The 16,894-nt window shown below is 38.7% G+C and overlaps 1 protein-coding gene and 5 gene segments (V, D, J or C); 3 read left to right on the forward strand and 3 right to left on the reverse strand.

Annotated features, from left to right (window-relative positions):
- Window positions 1–16,894, forward strand: part of LOC127357464 (Ig kappa-b4 chain C region-like) — a 73,698-nt gene that overhangs the window by 47,304 nt on the left and 9,500 nt on the right.
- LOC127357426 (sialoadhesin) overlaps window positions 1–16,894 on the forward strand; it is a 96,666-nt gene that overhangs the window by 21,376 nt on the left and 58,396 nt on the right. The window lies entirely within an intron of this gene.
- LOC127357463 (Ig kappa-b4 chain C region-like) lies at window positions 380–16,343 on the forward strand. The segment is given in 2 exon segments: window positions 380–862; window positions 15,895–16,343. Coding segments are annotated over 2 exon segments (264 nt in total).
- Window positions 9,420–9,999, reverse strand: LOC127357453 (Ig kappa chain V region K-25-like). The segment is given in 2 exon segments: window positions 9,420–9,755; window positions 9,863–9,999. Coding segments are annotated over 2 exon segments (414 nt in total).
- LOC127357457 (Ig kappa chain V region 3368-like) lies at window positions 11,765–12,519 on the reverse strand. The segment is given in 2 exon segments: window positions 11,765–12,217; window positions 12,434–12,519. Coding segments are annotated over 2 exon segments (360 nt in total).
- On the reverse strand, window positions 13,680–14,244 carry LOC127357445 (Ig kappa chain V region 3381-like). The segment is given in 2 exon segments: window positions 13,680–14,015; window positions 14,123–14,244. Coding segments are annotated over 2 exon segments (423 nt in total).

Consider the following 16,894-nt stretch of genomic DNA (forward strand, 5'->3'; position numbering starts at 1 on the left):
TATCTTGTTTTAATTTCGATATGGATTTATTCATGTATTTCTCCTCATTTATCATGGAGGCTAACTCAGAGCAGCTTTTCTAAACATTTCTTTAAACATTCCTGTTAAACTGAAATTCAAACAGCCCAAAGTGTAGAAAAGATAAAACTGCAAACTGTTTTATAAATGTCTTTAAAGATTTGCTTTTTATTTTTCCACATTTGTAATAGCTGTTTTTGAATAAGTTGAGATTGAGTTATTAAAATAAAATCGTACAGAGTGAAGATAAAGCTTACAATTTGAAAATCTTCAAAATCTCTTCATTTCGTCATAGATTGCTTCCAATTTAAAATCTGTTGAAGAGTTTGGTAATAATGATTGAAATCCACATGAAGAACATTTGATTGTAGTCAGTTCATTTTCTGTGTTTGTTCATGTTTCCACTAAATACTTTAAAGTAATGTATAGTTCAGGTTTTGGATGATTTTGATGATACAGTTTTTGATATTTTATTTCCAGTGTAGTTTGATATATTTCAGCTCATTCTGTATGATGATTCTCTCTGTGCTGATATGCATGAGAGGCTTCTTAAAGGGAAGTGAAACAATGTGTGAGTGAGTGACTGGTGGAGCAGAAAAACCATCTGACAGAAACTCCTTAAAGGAGAAAATCAACTCTCACACAGTAAAGGTGTCCAAGTGTCTGCTGCTTGATTGACAGCTGTGTGGTCCCTGTCCTCTAAGCTGATTGGTGTCTCCTAGGTGATGTCCGTCCCACCCTGACGGTGCTGCCCCCCTCCAGTGAGGAGCTGCAGCAGGGGAAGGCCACGCTCATGTGTCTGGCCAACAAGGGCTTCCCCTCAGACTGGAGTCTGTCCTGGAAGGTGGACGGCAGCAGCAACAGCAGCAGCTGGGAGGAGAGCAGGAGCCCCGGGGTGCTGAAGGACGGCCACTACAGCTGGAGCAGCACCCTGAGGCTCTCTGCAGACCACTGGAGGAAGGTGGGCTCTGTGACCTGTGAGGCCACCCAGGGCTCCCAGACTCCGCTCTCAGAGACACTGAGGAGAGACCAGTGTTCCCAGTTCTGACCTGACTCACTGGGACTCTGATACTGGTTTTACTCTGCTACTGCTCTCAGTCTCCACTCTCTCATTATCTGTCTAAATCTTTCTTTTCCTCCTCTCACTCTCTGATTACATGTTTCATTAATTCAATTTGTTATTTTGATTATTTCAACACAATAAAGACCAGTTCATCAAGTCATTTGTTGTCATGTGTGTTACTGTAAACTCATGTTGTAGACTTAATAGTAACATTATATCCAAAAACATTGAACAAAATTGAGATGAAGATTAAAACATATTAGGTAATGTCTTCAGAAAGAATATGATGTAGAACAAAAATTTTAATATCTCTCCTCATTCTTTAGAAAAAATAAAAGAAATCAGATAATCAATTATCAGTTCTTATTGTAACCCAACATCATCAAAGTAAATCAATTATTTTCTTTAGATTCCTTCAAGCATTTGTTATGACACAAACATTCCTCTAATCATGAATTTATTTTTTGGTAACAAAGCTGATCGATAAAGTATCTTCTGAATCTATTTCAACGTAACACAAATTTACATCAGTGGAAAACTTTATAGGACACATGCAATATATCTAATGATCCTGGAGTGTCCAGAAAGTAAAACGAATCTGAGTAAACTACAAAATATAAGAACAAATCATTTTAATTATAAAATAGAATATTACGGGTGACCGGTTAAGTCAATTGGTAGAGCTGGCGACCCATATACCGAGGCTGAGTCCTTGCTGCAGCGGCCCAGGGTTCTAGTCCGACCTGCGGCCCTTTGCTGTGTGTCATCCCCTCTCTTTGCCCCCCTTTCCTGTCTACCTTCGGCTGTCTCTATCAATTAAAGGCAATAAAGGCCCCCCCCCAAAAAAAATAGAATATTATCAGCATATTGTGTAAGATTCGTATCAGTATAACTTATGTGTTTTCATATGAACACAAGCTCAATTCAAGCTTCAAATAACATCTAAACTACGTTAAAAGACATGAAAGAAAATAATCTGTTTCAAATCAAACAAAAAACAAACTAATGTTAATGTCTTGTTATCAGTAATAACTCATCTACTTTTCGACTAATCTACAATGGATGTATCAAACTTATTTCCTACCCTCTCTCATCAAAGTTACCATTAGAACTTCCTACGCTTTATATCATATTTACTGACAGTATTCTGTTATATGGACTTCACTGTCTATTACATTTCTAAAGTGTCTGTATTTCTGTGTAGCTGTTGATTCAGATCAGTTCCTCTCCAGTTGAGGGAGGTTTTTGTACGACGTTGTATCACTGTGTGAACGGCCAGCTGTTACATTGCTGACAGTAATAATCTCCTGCATCTTCAGTCTGAACTCCGCTGATGGTCAGAGTGTAATCACTTCCAGATCCACTTCCACTAAAACGACCTGAAACTCCAGACTGACGGCTTGAAGAATGATAAATCAAGAGTTTAGGAGATTCTCCGGGTTTCTGAAGGTACCAATTAAGGAAGTTACCAACACTTGAACTGGCTTTACATCTGACAGAGACAGTCTGTCCTGGAACAACAGACTGAGCTTTAGGAGACTGAGTCAGGATGATTTCTCCTGATGAATCTGGAAAGAGTATCACAATAAGTCGAAATATTCAGACAATACACAATATGAAAGATATATAAATTATGAACATTATATTAGTTATATACAGTGTGTGTGTGTGTGTGTGTGTGTGTGTGTGTGTGTGTGTGTGTGTGTGTGTGTGCCTCGATCACTGTGTCTCAGGTTGTGGCATGTTAACACATACTGGGCAGCAAGGTGTGCCCGCTCTCCTTCTCGAGGAGTATTTTTAATTTGGAGAGGTCGTTCAGCTCTTTGAAATCTGGAACCAAAGAGCTGAACTTGTTCAAATAAATGTTTCTAGTATTATTTAATTTTGTACATTGTAGGAGAAAGTGCATCTCTGTCTCAACCTCACCTGTCGAACAGTGACCACATTTTCTGTTTTCTTTTTGTGTCTTCCTGTTTGGATTGGCAGTTTGTGGTCACTGAGCCTGTACTTGGTTAGGATCTGTCTCTGCTTTCTATCTCTGACAGTAGAGAGATATTCTGCTCATTCATAATCTCTTTTAAGGGCAAGATAACATTCCAATCTACTTTGGCTTTTAGTTGTTTCTTCCCAATGGTCCAGATAGCTTTCTTTACATTGTGCTATCATTTGCTTTACTCTGATTACTGTTTATAGAGCAGTGTTGTTGTGAAGCTGGTCAGAGTGTGTCTGAGAGGGGGCAGTTAGCCTCAGTACCAACTGACATAGGGGACTCTTTTCTGGGCTCAGCTCTTGGGTTTGGAGGGCTTTGGAGTGGAGGGTGTCTCTGGGGCTGGATTTCAGGTGGTTAAAGAAGTTGAGTGTTCTCTTCTGAATGTTAATTATCAGTGGGTATCTGCCTAATTCTGCTCTACATGCATTTGTTGGTGTGTTTCTGTGTACGTGTAAAATGTATCTGCAGAATTCTGCATGTAGAGATTCTGTTAGATGTTTGTCCCAACGGGTAAAGCTCTGATGACTGAGTGGACCCCATACTTCACTACCGTACAGCGCAATGGGCTGGATGACACTATCAAATATTTTAAACCAGATTTTTATTGGAATATGGAAATTATAAAATGCTCTCTTAATTGCATATAGAGCTCTTCGAGCTTTTTCTTTTAGTGCATTCACTGCCATGTTGAAACTCCCTGATGCTGTTATGGTTATACCAAGGTAGGTATAACTCATGCTGTGTTCAATGACATGATTATTGATAGTAAATTGGTGTTTGTTCTCATGACACCTGGGGCGTTTTTCAAAGATCATGACATTGGTTTTCTTCATGTTTACTGCCAGGGCCCAGTTACTACGTCCAGCTGTAGTTGTAGTCCTTGTTCAGTAGGAGACAGTAGAACAAGGATTGGACAGGATCTCTCTCTCTCTCTCTCTCTCTCTCTCTCTTTCTCTCTCCCTGCTGTATTTTTGAGTCTTCAGATAGTCCAAAACAAAACATCAACTCGAGTCTGACCTGTGGTCTCTCTCTCTCCCCCTGTTCTGTCTATATTGAGCTGTCTAATCAATGAAAAAGGCATAAAGCCCCAAATATTATGTTAAAAAGAGAAATTATGGTAGGTTTTATGTATCTGAAAAAATATAAAAGGTCACAAAATTTAACATTTTTAACAATTAAATCAATTTCTGCTCAAGCTCCATTCAGTCGCTGTTCTGGAGCTTTTGATCAAATTCCATAGTCTTCCTCAGCAGATGGAGTTCACCCATTTGTCATGGAATATTTGAACTTTGATGCCAACATGGACAAGAACTCCTGAAAATGCTCAGAGGAATGGGAATTTGAACAACTACAATTCAATGACAACTGGGAGACTCCATCTGCTGAAGAAGATCATGTGATATGATTGAAAGCTCCACAACAGTTAGTGGATGGATGTTGTACAGAGATTGTCTGGGTATTTCCAACGTCAACCAATAACTTTCAGTCCCAATGGATTTTTGGGGTATTTTAGTTGCATATGAAAGAACAGTTATTTTTTAATGTTGATATATTTATATCACGTAGGTCACTTTTGTCTTGTTATGTCTCCAGTAAATCTTTATTTTATTGATTTATTTTAATACAACTTGAGGGATGTACAGGTTTCGTTTGGTCCATCTTTGATTATGAACGTTTCTGATGTTAGTCTTTATACTCTTTGTTAATTGGATATAGTTGAAATAGCTGTGATCCAGAATTAAGCAGAGGTAAAAGGTCATGACCAAGACAGCTTTCATTAACTCTCTCATTGGCTTCTCTTGATAATTTTACAAACCAGATAAGAACATGTGTTTATAATGAGAAACTGTGAGGGAGAGTGTAATTTGATTTCCTCCAAGATTATTTTTTGTCACTGAGCTTGTTTTAATACATGTTCACTGGTGGTGGTGTGTGTGTGTGTGTGTGTGTGTGTGTGTGTCCTCAGTGAAGTGTATCAGTCTCTGCAGTAGCTTCCAGCTGCAGCAGTCAGTTCAGTTTCTGTTCAGTCTGACTGAGGAAGGTTTTTGTACAACGCTTTTTCACTGTGTGAACACATACTGACTGTTGATGTCATGAGCACTCTGACAGTAGTAAACTGCTGCATCTTCAGTCTGAACTCCACTGATGGTCAGAGTGAAGTCTGTCCAAGGCGAACTCCCTGTCCCAATGAAACGTTCTGAAACTCCAGACTGACGGCTTGTAGCACAGTTAATGAGGAGTTTAGGAACTTCTCCAGATTTCTGAAGGTACCAATTGAAGCAAAGTCTAACACCTGGACTAACGTTACATCTGATAGAGACAGTCTGTCCTGGAACAACAGACTGAGCTTTAGGAGACTGAGTCAGGATGATTTCTCCTGATGAATCTGGAAAACATGAAAAAGAGGAGAAGGGTTATTGAGACAAATCCAGTTTGGAGAAAGATGATCAACATCCAAACAGAAGAGTATCATTTCTTTAACATGGAGAATAGATGGAAGAAGGTAAATGCTGCTTGTTTCAGTGTTTCTCCATCATAGCAGAACATCATTGTGGTGAACCTGGTTGCATCCTGAAGCAAAGTTTTCAGAAGAGAGTCTCACCCTGAACAAGGAGCCCCAGGGTGGCCAGCAGTAGAGTCAGTGACATTATCATTGTGCTGCCGGCATGTCAGTGAAAGGTCTGGACAGCCACTGATCAACACTGGCCTCTTAACGGCTGGGAGCAGAGAGGAAGGACACATATGCAAACACACAGAGTCAGTGAACTGTAGCTGTCCTCAACATATCATGGTGTTTCCCCCTCAGTGCAGCTGTTGCTTTATTGCACACACAGAACTTCAGTGTTTCTTGAAACATAGATTCAACTTAAGAACCATAATGAGTGATGATATAAGAATTATACCTTACAATAGGGATGTACATCTATATTTGGGAGTTTTTTTCAATTCAATTCAATTTTATTTGTATAGCGCCAATTCATAACAGAAGTTATCTCAGGACACTTTTCAAATAGAGCAGTTCTAGACCGAACTCTTTAACATTAATTACAGAGACCCAACAGTACCACCATGAGCAAGCACCTGGCGACAAGGGCAAGGAAAAACTGCCTGTTAAAAGGCAGAAACCTAGGACAGATCCTCCGGCTCTCGGTGGTTGGTCGTCTGTCTCGACCAGTTGGGGTGAGAGAGAGAGAGAGAGAGAGAGAGAGAGATAAAGAGAGAGAGAGCGAGAGACAGACAGACAGGTGCACAGCAACAACAGTATTGACAATGACAATCTAGCAGGACCTTGGCAGGAGGCTCCACCAGGATCGACAACCTGTGAGACGAGAAAGCACAAGAAGAAAGTGAAGTTAGTAACATGCATTAATGGAACATGAATGAGTGCAGAAAGAGAGAGGAAGGGAGGAGCTCAGTGCACCATGGGAAATCCCCCGATAGTCTAGGCCTATAGCAGCATAACTAAGGGATGGTTCAGGACTCACCTGATCCAGCCCTAACTATAAGCTTTATCAAAGAGGAATGTCTTAAGCCTACTCTTGAATGTGGTGAGGGTGTCTGCCTCCCGAACCACAACTGGAAGCTGGTTCCACAGGAGAGGAGCTTGGTAACTGAAGGCTCTGGCTCCTGTTCTACTTTTAGATACTATAGGAACCACAAGTAGTCCAGCATTCAGAGAACGTTGTGTTCCAGAGGGGTAATAGGGTACTATGAGCTCTTTAAGATATGAAGGGGCCTGACCATGAAGAGCTTTATAGGTGAGGAGGAGGATTTTAAATTCTATTCTACATTTTACAGGGAGCCAATGCAGAGAAGCTAGTACAGGAGAGATGTGATCTCTTTTTCTAGTTCCTGTCAGTACTCGTGCTGCAGCGTTCTGAATTAATTGGAGCGTTTTAATGGACTTATTGGGGCAACCGGATAATAAAGAGTTGCAGTACTCCAGCCTTGAAGTAACAAATGCATGGATTAGTTTTTCTGCATCTGTCTGTAATAGGATGTGTCTAATTTTCCTAATATTACGTAGATGAAAGAAGGCAGTCTGAGAGGTCTGCTTTATGTGGAAGTTAAATGACACATCCTGATCAAAGATAACTCCAAGATTCCTGACAGTGGTGCTAGAGGCCAAGTTAATGCCATCTAGAGTAACTATATCTTTAGACAGTGAGTCTCTAAGGTTTTTGGGGCCAAGAAGAGTTTAACATCAGAAAATTGCAGGTCATCCAGGATTTTATGTCCTTAAGACATGTTTGTAATTTAGATAATTGATTAATTTCATTGGGCTTGATTGATAGATATAACTGCGTATCATCTGCATAATTAATGGAGTGATTCCTAATAATGTTGCCTAAAGGGAGCATATATAAAGTAAATAGTATTGGTCCAAGTACAGAACCTTGTGGAACTCCATGACTAACTGTAGTATTTATTGAAGATTCATTGTTAACATGTACAAACTGTGAGCGATCTGATAAATATGACTTAAACCAGCTTAGTGCGGTTCCTTTAATGCCAATTTAATGCTCAAGTCTCTGTAAAAGAATATTATGGTCAATGGTGTCAAATGCAGCACTAAGATCTAATAATACAAGTACAGAGACAAGTCCATTGTCAGAACCAGTCAGAAGGTCATTATTAACTTTAACCAGAGCTGTCTCTGTGCTATGATGAACTCTAAATCCTGACTGAAAATCCTCAAATAAACTACTGTTGTGTAGAAAGTCACACAACTCTTTGGCGACTACTTTCTCCAGAATCTTAGAGAGGAAGGGGAGGTTAGAAATCGGTCTATAGTTGGCTAAAACCCCTGGGTCAAGAGTGGGCTTTTTAAGAAGGGGTTTAATTACAGCTACTTTAAAGGACTGTGGTTCATATCCTGATAATAAAGAAAGATTAATCATATCCAGTAAAGAAGTGCCAATTAAGGGAACAACTTCTTTAAGCAGCCTAGTTGGGATCGGGTCTAATAGACAGGTTGATGGCTTCAATGAAGAAATGATTGAAGTTAACTGATGAAGATCGATAGCAGAAAAACAGTCTAAATATATATCTAAGTTTACTTTGACAGAAGTTGCATTGTTGTGTGTGAAAACTTTTCACAGAACATTTTTATCTTTTCCTCCAATACGCTACAGTCAGTTCACCCAAAGTACCTGTTATATAAATTAGTTTCTCTTTGCCCAGGGATATCTCTCCATTAACATATGATTTAATATTCAGGTGCCTGAAATCTCTGCCTCCACCCCAATAAAATGCAGGTGGAAGAAATTTAATTCGTAGAGCTTTCAGTAAAGATAAAGCATTTTTAAACTTGCAACATGATTTTTTATAAAGAACTCACTGGAGGTGAATAGATGATCCAAAAACCACAGTAATACAGGAACAATTTAACTCTGTGAACAGTTTTCATGGAGAGTATTTCTTCAGAGCAGTGTGTGAACATTCCATTCACCTCCTTTGTATGAGGTTGAGAAATCTCAGTGACGTTTCAAAACCTGGACTAATAAATCATACCTGCTGCCTTTTATATTAAGGAAACTAATGAACAACCTTGATTTTTCCCCCAATAATTGTCAGATTTTTGTGTCTTTATTATGCTGTTACCTGTGGTGGATTTAGTCGGTCATGAGCCCCTAGGCTATGCTTTGTGTGGGCCCCTCCATGGCTGTCATGTGCTGTGTAGCAATAGTTTGGGTGATTTTCTATTGTTTCTGTGAGTGAATCAGGCAAGAAAACACACTGACAATCTATCATAAACAATATAAATGATATATTAAAAGATCTAAATATGATAAATGATGAAATACACATACCATGTCTGCTAAACAATTGACCTTTTCTGTCCCTCTCCCAATTCCCACTGTCCCCCTGCCCCATGAGCTGTTGTTACATCTGCAATAACCACATTATGACCTGTTGCGTCCTGTTACTGAAACATATTACCCCAATGTTACCATCTTAATAATCAGTTACAGTGTACAGTACTAATTATTGAGGTCAGTCATGAGCCACACAGAGCTATGTCTCACTAACAGTCACAGTCTGGTTCATTGTCTCTTTAATGAGTAAAATGTGTTTGTTAGTAATGACAAAAATGTGATCATATCCTAATGTTGTCTGAACTGTCCATTAGTTATTTATAATGAAACTGTTTGTGTAGGACGAAAAATTATTTGTAATTTCTTTTTTTAATGATAATTCCATTTTGTGTGTGTGTGTGTGTGTGTGTGTGTGTGTGTGTGTGTGTGTGTGTGTGTGTGTCCTCAGTGAAGTGTATCAGTCTCTGCAGTAGCTTCCAGCTGCAGCAGTCAGTTCAGTTTCTGTTCAGTCTGACTGAGGGAGGTTTTTGTACGACGCTTTTTCACTGTGTGAACACATCTTGACTGTTGATATAGTGATAACTCTGACAGTAGTAAACTGCTGCATCTTCAGTCTGGACTCCACTGATGGTCAGAGTGAAGTCAGAGTTTGATCCACTGCCTGTAAAACGACCTGGAATCCCTGATGCTCGATTGCTAGTTACATAAATTAGCAGTTTAGGAGTTTCTCCATCTCTCTGTTGGTACCAGTGTAAATAGTTATTACTATAGACATTCTGACTGGTCCTACATGTGATGGTGACGGAGCCTCCCAGAGCAGAGCTCACTGCTCCAGACTGAGTCACTGTGACCTGGCCTCTGGACTCTGAGGATACAGAGACAAAAACATAAAGCAGCGTCATGGTTTTGTGGGCTTCATTTCAGAGGGACGGATGTTCATAGAGGAGAGGAGTTTGATTCTCTGGACTTTACCTGTGAAGCAGCAGCAGAGGAGAGTCCAGATGAGGACGGAGATCAAAGTCATGTTTTTGATGAGGAGGATTTCTGTGTCTTCTGTTGTCATGAAGGACAGCTGTCAGTCATCCAGTGTTCAACTCTCAGGACTATAAACTCTCCCAGAGCACTGGAGCATGGTGCTGCTGATGCAAAGTGGCTCTCTATGGAAATGTATGAGAGACCATGTTCTCAGTACTGACCGGACTCACTGGGACTCTGCTTCTGTTTTTACCTTGCTACAGCTTTAAATCTGCACTTTCTATCATTCCACCATTTTAACACATTTGAACAAATTTGAACTTCAGATTATGACATTTTCATTGTCCCAATAATGCCAATGCTGTTAATGCTATACATCAATCAAAAGATATTTTCTATCTTTAGATCAAATAATTTTTCATGGATCCCTGTTTACCAACAATAGATGTCTTATTCCATATTTCCACATGTGCAGGATTATAACCAATGTCAGAATAAGATTTTCATATCATTGTTGATAGTTAATACAATCTGGGAAAAATAGCTAAAAATAATAAATAACATAGCATGAGTGAAAAATGTGCACACATGCTGTTTCATTGGGTTTCCCCATACTGGACACTTTTTGTGTATAATGTGTATGTGCACAACAACATATTAATGTTTATAAAAAAATGCTGACATATGTTGGAAACTCTTTCTAGTTAAATCTAGACAGCTAAATCTCTCTCAAACATGTGATTGAAGATATTTAACCTCATCTGCTGAAGACTTGGTCAAACCTGCAAAACTGGAATGAAAAGAAATCTAAAATATACAGGCTGAACATGCATGGGCTGACTACCAAACTGCTCTCAATTCAATTCAAATTCAATTCAAAATGGGCTTTATTGGCATGAAAGTTTTTGCCAAAGCAAAAGCATCAAAATACAATACAATAAGTCGAAATATTCAGACAATACACAATATGAAAGATATATACATTATGAACATTATATTAGTTATATACAGTGTGTGTGTGTGCGGTGTGTGTGTGTGTGTGTGTGTGTGTGTGTGTGTGTGTGTGGGCCCACTGTTTGGTTTAGAGTTTAGTTAAGTAGCATTTGATCTGAGTCTGATGAGTACAGGTAAATCATATTAAAGTGGTAAGAATTAGGAATGTTAGAGACCTGAGATAATTTAAGTTTTGAATAGTATTTTGATATTGCCAAATCTATTTTGCTTATTACAAGTGTCTGATTTTCTACAGTGTTTTGCCAATTTTGGTAAAGAGTATTTCGTTTACAATTTAGTATTTCAACTATAATATTTTTATTTTAAAGAAGTCTAATTTGGGTAATTGTGTTATTTCATTTTTGTTTCTTCTTAACTAACAAAGTAAATATTATTTGTGTTACACTGCAAACCACTGGTTAGTAAAATATTATTGCATTTATTTGAAAGAGTTGTCTGGGGTCAGTTATTTAAAATAATGTACAGTATGTGTGAATAGAGCCACTGCTTAGTCTAACAGTGTTGTTGGTTATTCATAAAGTATTAGGCTATAAAAAGTTGCACACAAAACAGGTAAACCTTCGTGGTAGCTACCTTAATGAATCGAACCCAAACACCCCATCATTCAAGTCCAAGGTGAGTTCCTTTAACATAGGCATTTACTGAGTGTTGGGGGTGCTACACATATATAAAGAGAGTTTGTTACTCTGTAAACTGTGTTCAGCTACTGTAGATGTACAATGCATTGTGGGAAAATATTAATCTCTAGATATAATTACAGTAACTAACATATCTGTATAAACCTGTCTGATGAGAGACTTGACATCAGTTGTATCAAATGCAAAGGTTAAAACATTTATCTTTGCCTAAAAAAAAAATAACGTGCGAAAAAAAATGAAAATGTGATTGATTATTTTAAATGCCACATTATTAGAACTACATGTAATTATGAGGTGTGTTTTAGTTGTATCTTGTTGCCATTTAGTTTCCATGCAGCTGTTGATTCAGATCAGTTCCTCTCAGCTGAGGGAGGTTTTTGTATGACACTTTTTCACTGTGTGAACGGTCTGCTGTAATCCTGCTGACAGTAATAAACTCCTGCATCTTCAGTCTGAACTCCACTGATGGTCAAAGTGAAGTCAGTTCCAGACTGACTCCCACTGAAACGCTCTGAAACTCCAGACTGACGGGACTGAGCATTATAAATGAGGAGTTTAGGAGCTTCTCCAAGTTTCTGAAGGTACCACTGCAAATCATTGCTAACACCTGAACTGGCTTTACATCTGATAGAGACAGTCTGTCCTGGAACAACAGACTGAGCTTTAGGAGACTGAGTCAGGATGATTTCTCCTGATGAATCTGGAAAACATGAAAAAGAGGAGAAGGGTTATTGAGACAAATCCAGCTTGGAGAAAGATGATCAACATCCAAACAGAAGAGTATCATTTCTTTAACATGGAGAATAGATGGAAGAAGGTAAATGCTGCTTGTTTCAGTGTTTCTCCATCATAGCAGAACATCATTGTGGTGAACCTGGTTGCATCCTGAAGCAAAGTTTTCAGAAGAGAGTCTCACCCTGAACAAGGAGCCCCAGGGTGGCCAGCAGTAGAGTCAGTGACATCCTCATTGTGCTGCCGGCATGTCAGTGGCTCTGAAAGGCCTGGACAGCCACTGATCAACACTGGCCTCTTAACGGCTGGGAGCAGAGAGGAAGGACACATATGCAAACACACAGAGTCAGTGAACTGTAGCTGTCCTCAACATATCATGGTGTTTCCCCCTCAGTGCTGAGAGCATTGTCCTACATATTTACATATTTACCTGTAGAGGATATTGAAACATCTTGTAGTTACAGCTGTGAGCAGTAATGTGAGTATTCTGAAGGTCTTTATGTTGCACTTTAAGGATTTCTGGTAGATGTTGACTGAAAAGTTGCAACTGATAGTTTATGGGTAACAATCAAAACCATTTCTCAGTAGCTGTTTTGGAGCTTGTGATTTAACTACATGGTCTTCCTCAGCAGATGGAGTTCACCAAGTTGTGATGGAATAGAAGCCAACATGTACAAGAAGTTCTAAAAATGCTCACAGAAATGGGAATTCGAACAACTACAATTGAATGACAACCGGGAGACTCCATCCGCTGAAGAAGATCATGTGATATGATTTACAGTTCCAGTTAGTGGATGGATGTTCCACAAATATTTTTCAAAATTGTTTTCAAGGTAAAGAATTCACCTTTATACAGTGTTAGAGAAAATGTATTTTTGCATGTTTTATGCAGTTAAAGATAATTATATTGAAATATACTGTATGCAGATATAATTATATCATAGAGGTATTCTAATGTTAGGATTCCAGTCATAATGAGATTTTCTTTAATAAACAAAAGTCTATTCAATCAATACTGAGTGAAATGGGGATGTAGGCCTACGGGTTTGTTTGGTCAATCTTTGGTAATGAAGATTTCTGATTGGTGTCCTTTTATTATTTAATGACAGGATGAAGTTGAAGAATCTGTACTCCAGTATAAATCAGAGGTCAAAGGTCAAAATCAAGAATTTTCTCATTCATTCTCCCTGGGAACATGGGATTTTGAAAGAAGCTGTGATGGAGAATGTAATTCGATTTACTGTGAGATTATTCTTTTGTCAATTTTAATAAATGTTTATTGTGTCTGTGTTTGTGTGTGTGTGTGTGTGTGTGTGTGTGTGTGTGTGTGTGTGTCCTCAGTGAAGTGTATCAGTCTCTGCAGTAGCTTCCAGCTGCAGCAGTCAGTTCAGTTTCTGTTCAGTCTGACTGAGGGAGGTTTTGTACGACGCTTTTTCACTGTGTGAACACATACTGACTGTTGATTTCATGATAACTCTGACAGTAGTAAACTGCTGCATCTTCAGTCTGGACTCCACTGATGGTCAGAGTGAAGTCAGAGTTTGATCCACTGCCTGTAAAACGACCTGGAATCCCTGATGCTCGAGTGCTAGCAGCATAAATGAGCAGTTTAGGAGTTTCTCCATCTCTCTGTTGGTACCAAGCTAAATAGTGGTAGCTGCTCCAAGTATAAACCTTAGGAGTGGTCCTACATGTGATGGTGACTGAGCCTCCCAGAGCAGAGCTCACTGCTCCAGACTGAGTCACTGTGACCTGGCCTCTGGACTCTGAGGATACAGAGACAAAAACATAAAGCAGCGTCATGGTTTTGTGGGCTTCATTTCAGAGGGACGGATGTTCATAGAGGAGAGGAGTTTGATTCTCTAGACTTTACCTGTGAAGCAGCAGCAGAGGAGAGTCCAGATGAGGACGGAGATCAAAGTCATGTTTTTGATGAGGAGGATTTCTGTGTCTTCTGTTGTCATGAAGGACAGCTGTCAGTCATCCAGTGTTCAACTCTCAGGACTATAAACTCTCCCAGAGCACTGGAGCATGGTGCTGCTGATGCAAAGGGGCTCTCTATGGAAATGCTCTGACTGACTCCAACAGGGACTTGGATTCCTCTCATGATGCTGTTTATCAATGGATCAATCACTTTATCAGAGTATTGATTAGGAATGTGTCAGTGCTCATTTGTATGAGGCTTTGCTTTCAGTTTGATGGACACATTTTCTTCCAGAATATTTAGTGAATTCCCCCTAATTCACTACCACACAGATCAACATCACTGTGGGACACATTTAAACAAACATATTCTTTTTATCTATATTTATTTATACAATATACAATAAACATATGTTTATGATCATTATTTACATTTGTCATTATTTATTGGAGAGTTGTTCTTTTGAAATATCTTATGTCATTGTTTTAATGTAACATTAATTAATAAAGATTATTTCACAAAAAAAATTAAATACATATTCATAGTTTATGTTTTAGACACTTTAACCAGTTATTAGATAAACTAGGTAAACTGGGAATGTGTTTTCTGAGTTTGTTTGTGTCAAAGTCAGAGAGCCGTGACTCTCTACAGTGAGAGGTTTTTGTACGGCGGCTCAATGAGTTTGTATCACTGTGGTTGACTTTTGGTGGAGGAACCAGACTGGAAGTTAACTGTAAGTACATTTAACTCCTTTAACAACAAATAATTTGTATGTATTCTGTTTAAATCTCATAGCTGTCGACCTTAAAGGAATATTTTGCCTAATATTTGAAATCTAATGTGTTTCTAACAATTCTTGTAGGCTTCAGAGTGTCATTAACCAGACTACAATCCACTCCAATTGATAATGTTAATTTTCTACATTCTTATCAGTTAATTGTAGAAAACGACTCAGCATTACTCTGTAAGAAGAGAAAGTCTTCAAGTTTACGTTTTACTGTTTACGATCAAGAACTCTGCCAATAGTTTTTGTTCAGTGTTTAATGTGTATGGGTAATACTCAATCTTACTCTCAGAGTAACAATATTAAAGCCATTCCACATATTTTATTATGAGAATGTCATGATTTTGAAGTAGTTCAGTAGTTAACAATATTCACTTTGAATGTTTCTGACTGTTCAATGATGATTCCTGCTTACATGAAGAGAACAAACACATATCATCATTTATCAGGTTTTAGCTTGACACAAGAAATATTTGAGATGGTTAAAACAATAACAGTGTCACAATCTTCATCTCATGTTTAACAAGGAATCTTTGACTTTTTACTTTATTATTTAAAAATTATACACTGGACTAAAAGTGAGCCAGTTTTAACGTTTTATCTTAAGTACTGAAACCTGTCTGTTGTCATGGTTCAGCAGTGATGCTTGCCTGTTGCCATGGTTACTGAGCTCAGAGAGGGAACTGAAACGTTTAAGACCAGTTTCATTCAGTCTGAAGAAGACCATCAGAACTAGAATCCTCCTCTGCTGCAACCAACAGGATGGAGTTCAGTTTACCTCATATAAACTTTATTAATCTCTCTCTCTGCAGTGGGTCGAGTCGTCCCCACCCTGACGGTGCTGGGCCCCTCCAGTGAGGAGCTGCAGCAGGGGAAGGCCACACTCATGTGTCTGGCCAACAAGGGCTTCCCCTCAGACTGGAGTCTGTCCTGGAAGGTGGACGGCAGCAGCAGCAGCAGCAGCAGCAGCAGCTGGGAGGAGAGCAGGAGCCCCGGGGTGCTGAAGGACGGCCACTACAGCTGGAGCAGCACCCTGAGGCTCTCTGCAGACCACTGGAGGAAGGTGGGCTCTGTGACCTGTGAGGCCACCCAGGGCTCCCAGACTCCGCTCTCAGAGACACTGAGGAGAGACCAGTGTTCCCAGTTCTGACCTGACTCACTGGGACTCTGATACTGGTTTCACTCTGCTACTGCTCTCTGCCTTTTTCTTTTTCTCATTACATATTTGAACAATAATGTGTTTTCAGCTCAATAATATTCCTATGAGACAGTACAACTTCACCAAAGGACTCGACATGAAAAGTCAGCAGAATTAACACATTGTCATCTTTCACTGCTTGCTGTAATACTGATGTTCCATTAAAGAATAAAAATATATTCATCCGATTTAATTTGTCCGTTTATCATTAAATACTGTATATTCATATTTGTATATATTGCTGTGTAAAACAGTGGATCCTTTTATTCCAAACACACTGAGTTGTCTCAGGGTCAGATAGTTGGATTATAACATATCAGGTGATGATGTTAGAAATATTTCTCAGTGTCCTACTCTGTACTGAACTGTGCTGTATCACATCATTTTTTTGATGATTTAATCAACAAGAGGAGATTCAAATTGTTTTGAGATTCATAAACTTTGTTAACAATAAAATTCAATTTATAAAAACAGTTAATTTTATTCTCTTTAGAGCAGAAATTATTTCATAATTTTCTGCTATGAGTTTGACAAAAGTAACTTTGTTTTTTTCAAAGCAAATGTGGAAAATATAAATATAAATGTTGTCATTCCTAAACATTTGTAAGTTTTTTTATTGAATCACTGAGTATATGTTTTTATGTCACAGCGACAATAATGTTTAAGAGCTAAAATTATGCAGCTGTCATGCTGACTTTCAATAACAAAAAATATTTAACATAAATATGAAAAATATATT

Source organism: Dicentrarchus labrax, unplaced genomic scaffold (genome assembly GCF_905237075.1).
Source record: "Dicentrarchus labrax unplaced genomic scaffold, dlabrax2021, whole genome shotgun sequence".
NCBI lineage: Eukaryota > Metazoa > Chordata > Actinopteri > Moronidae > Dicentrarchus > Dicentrarchus labrax.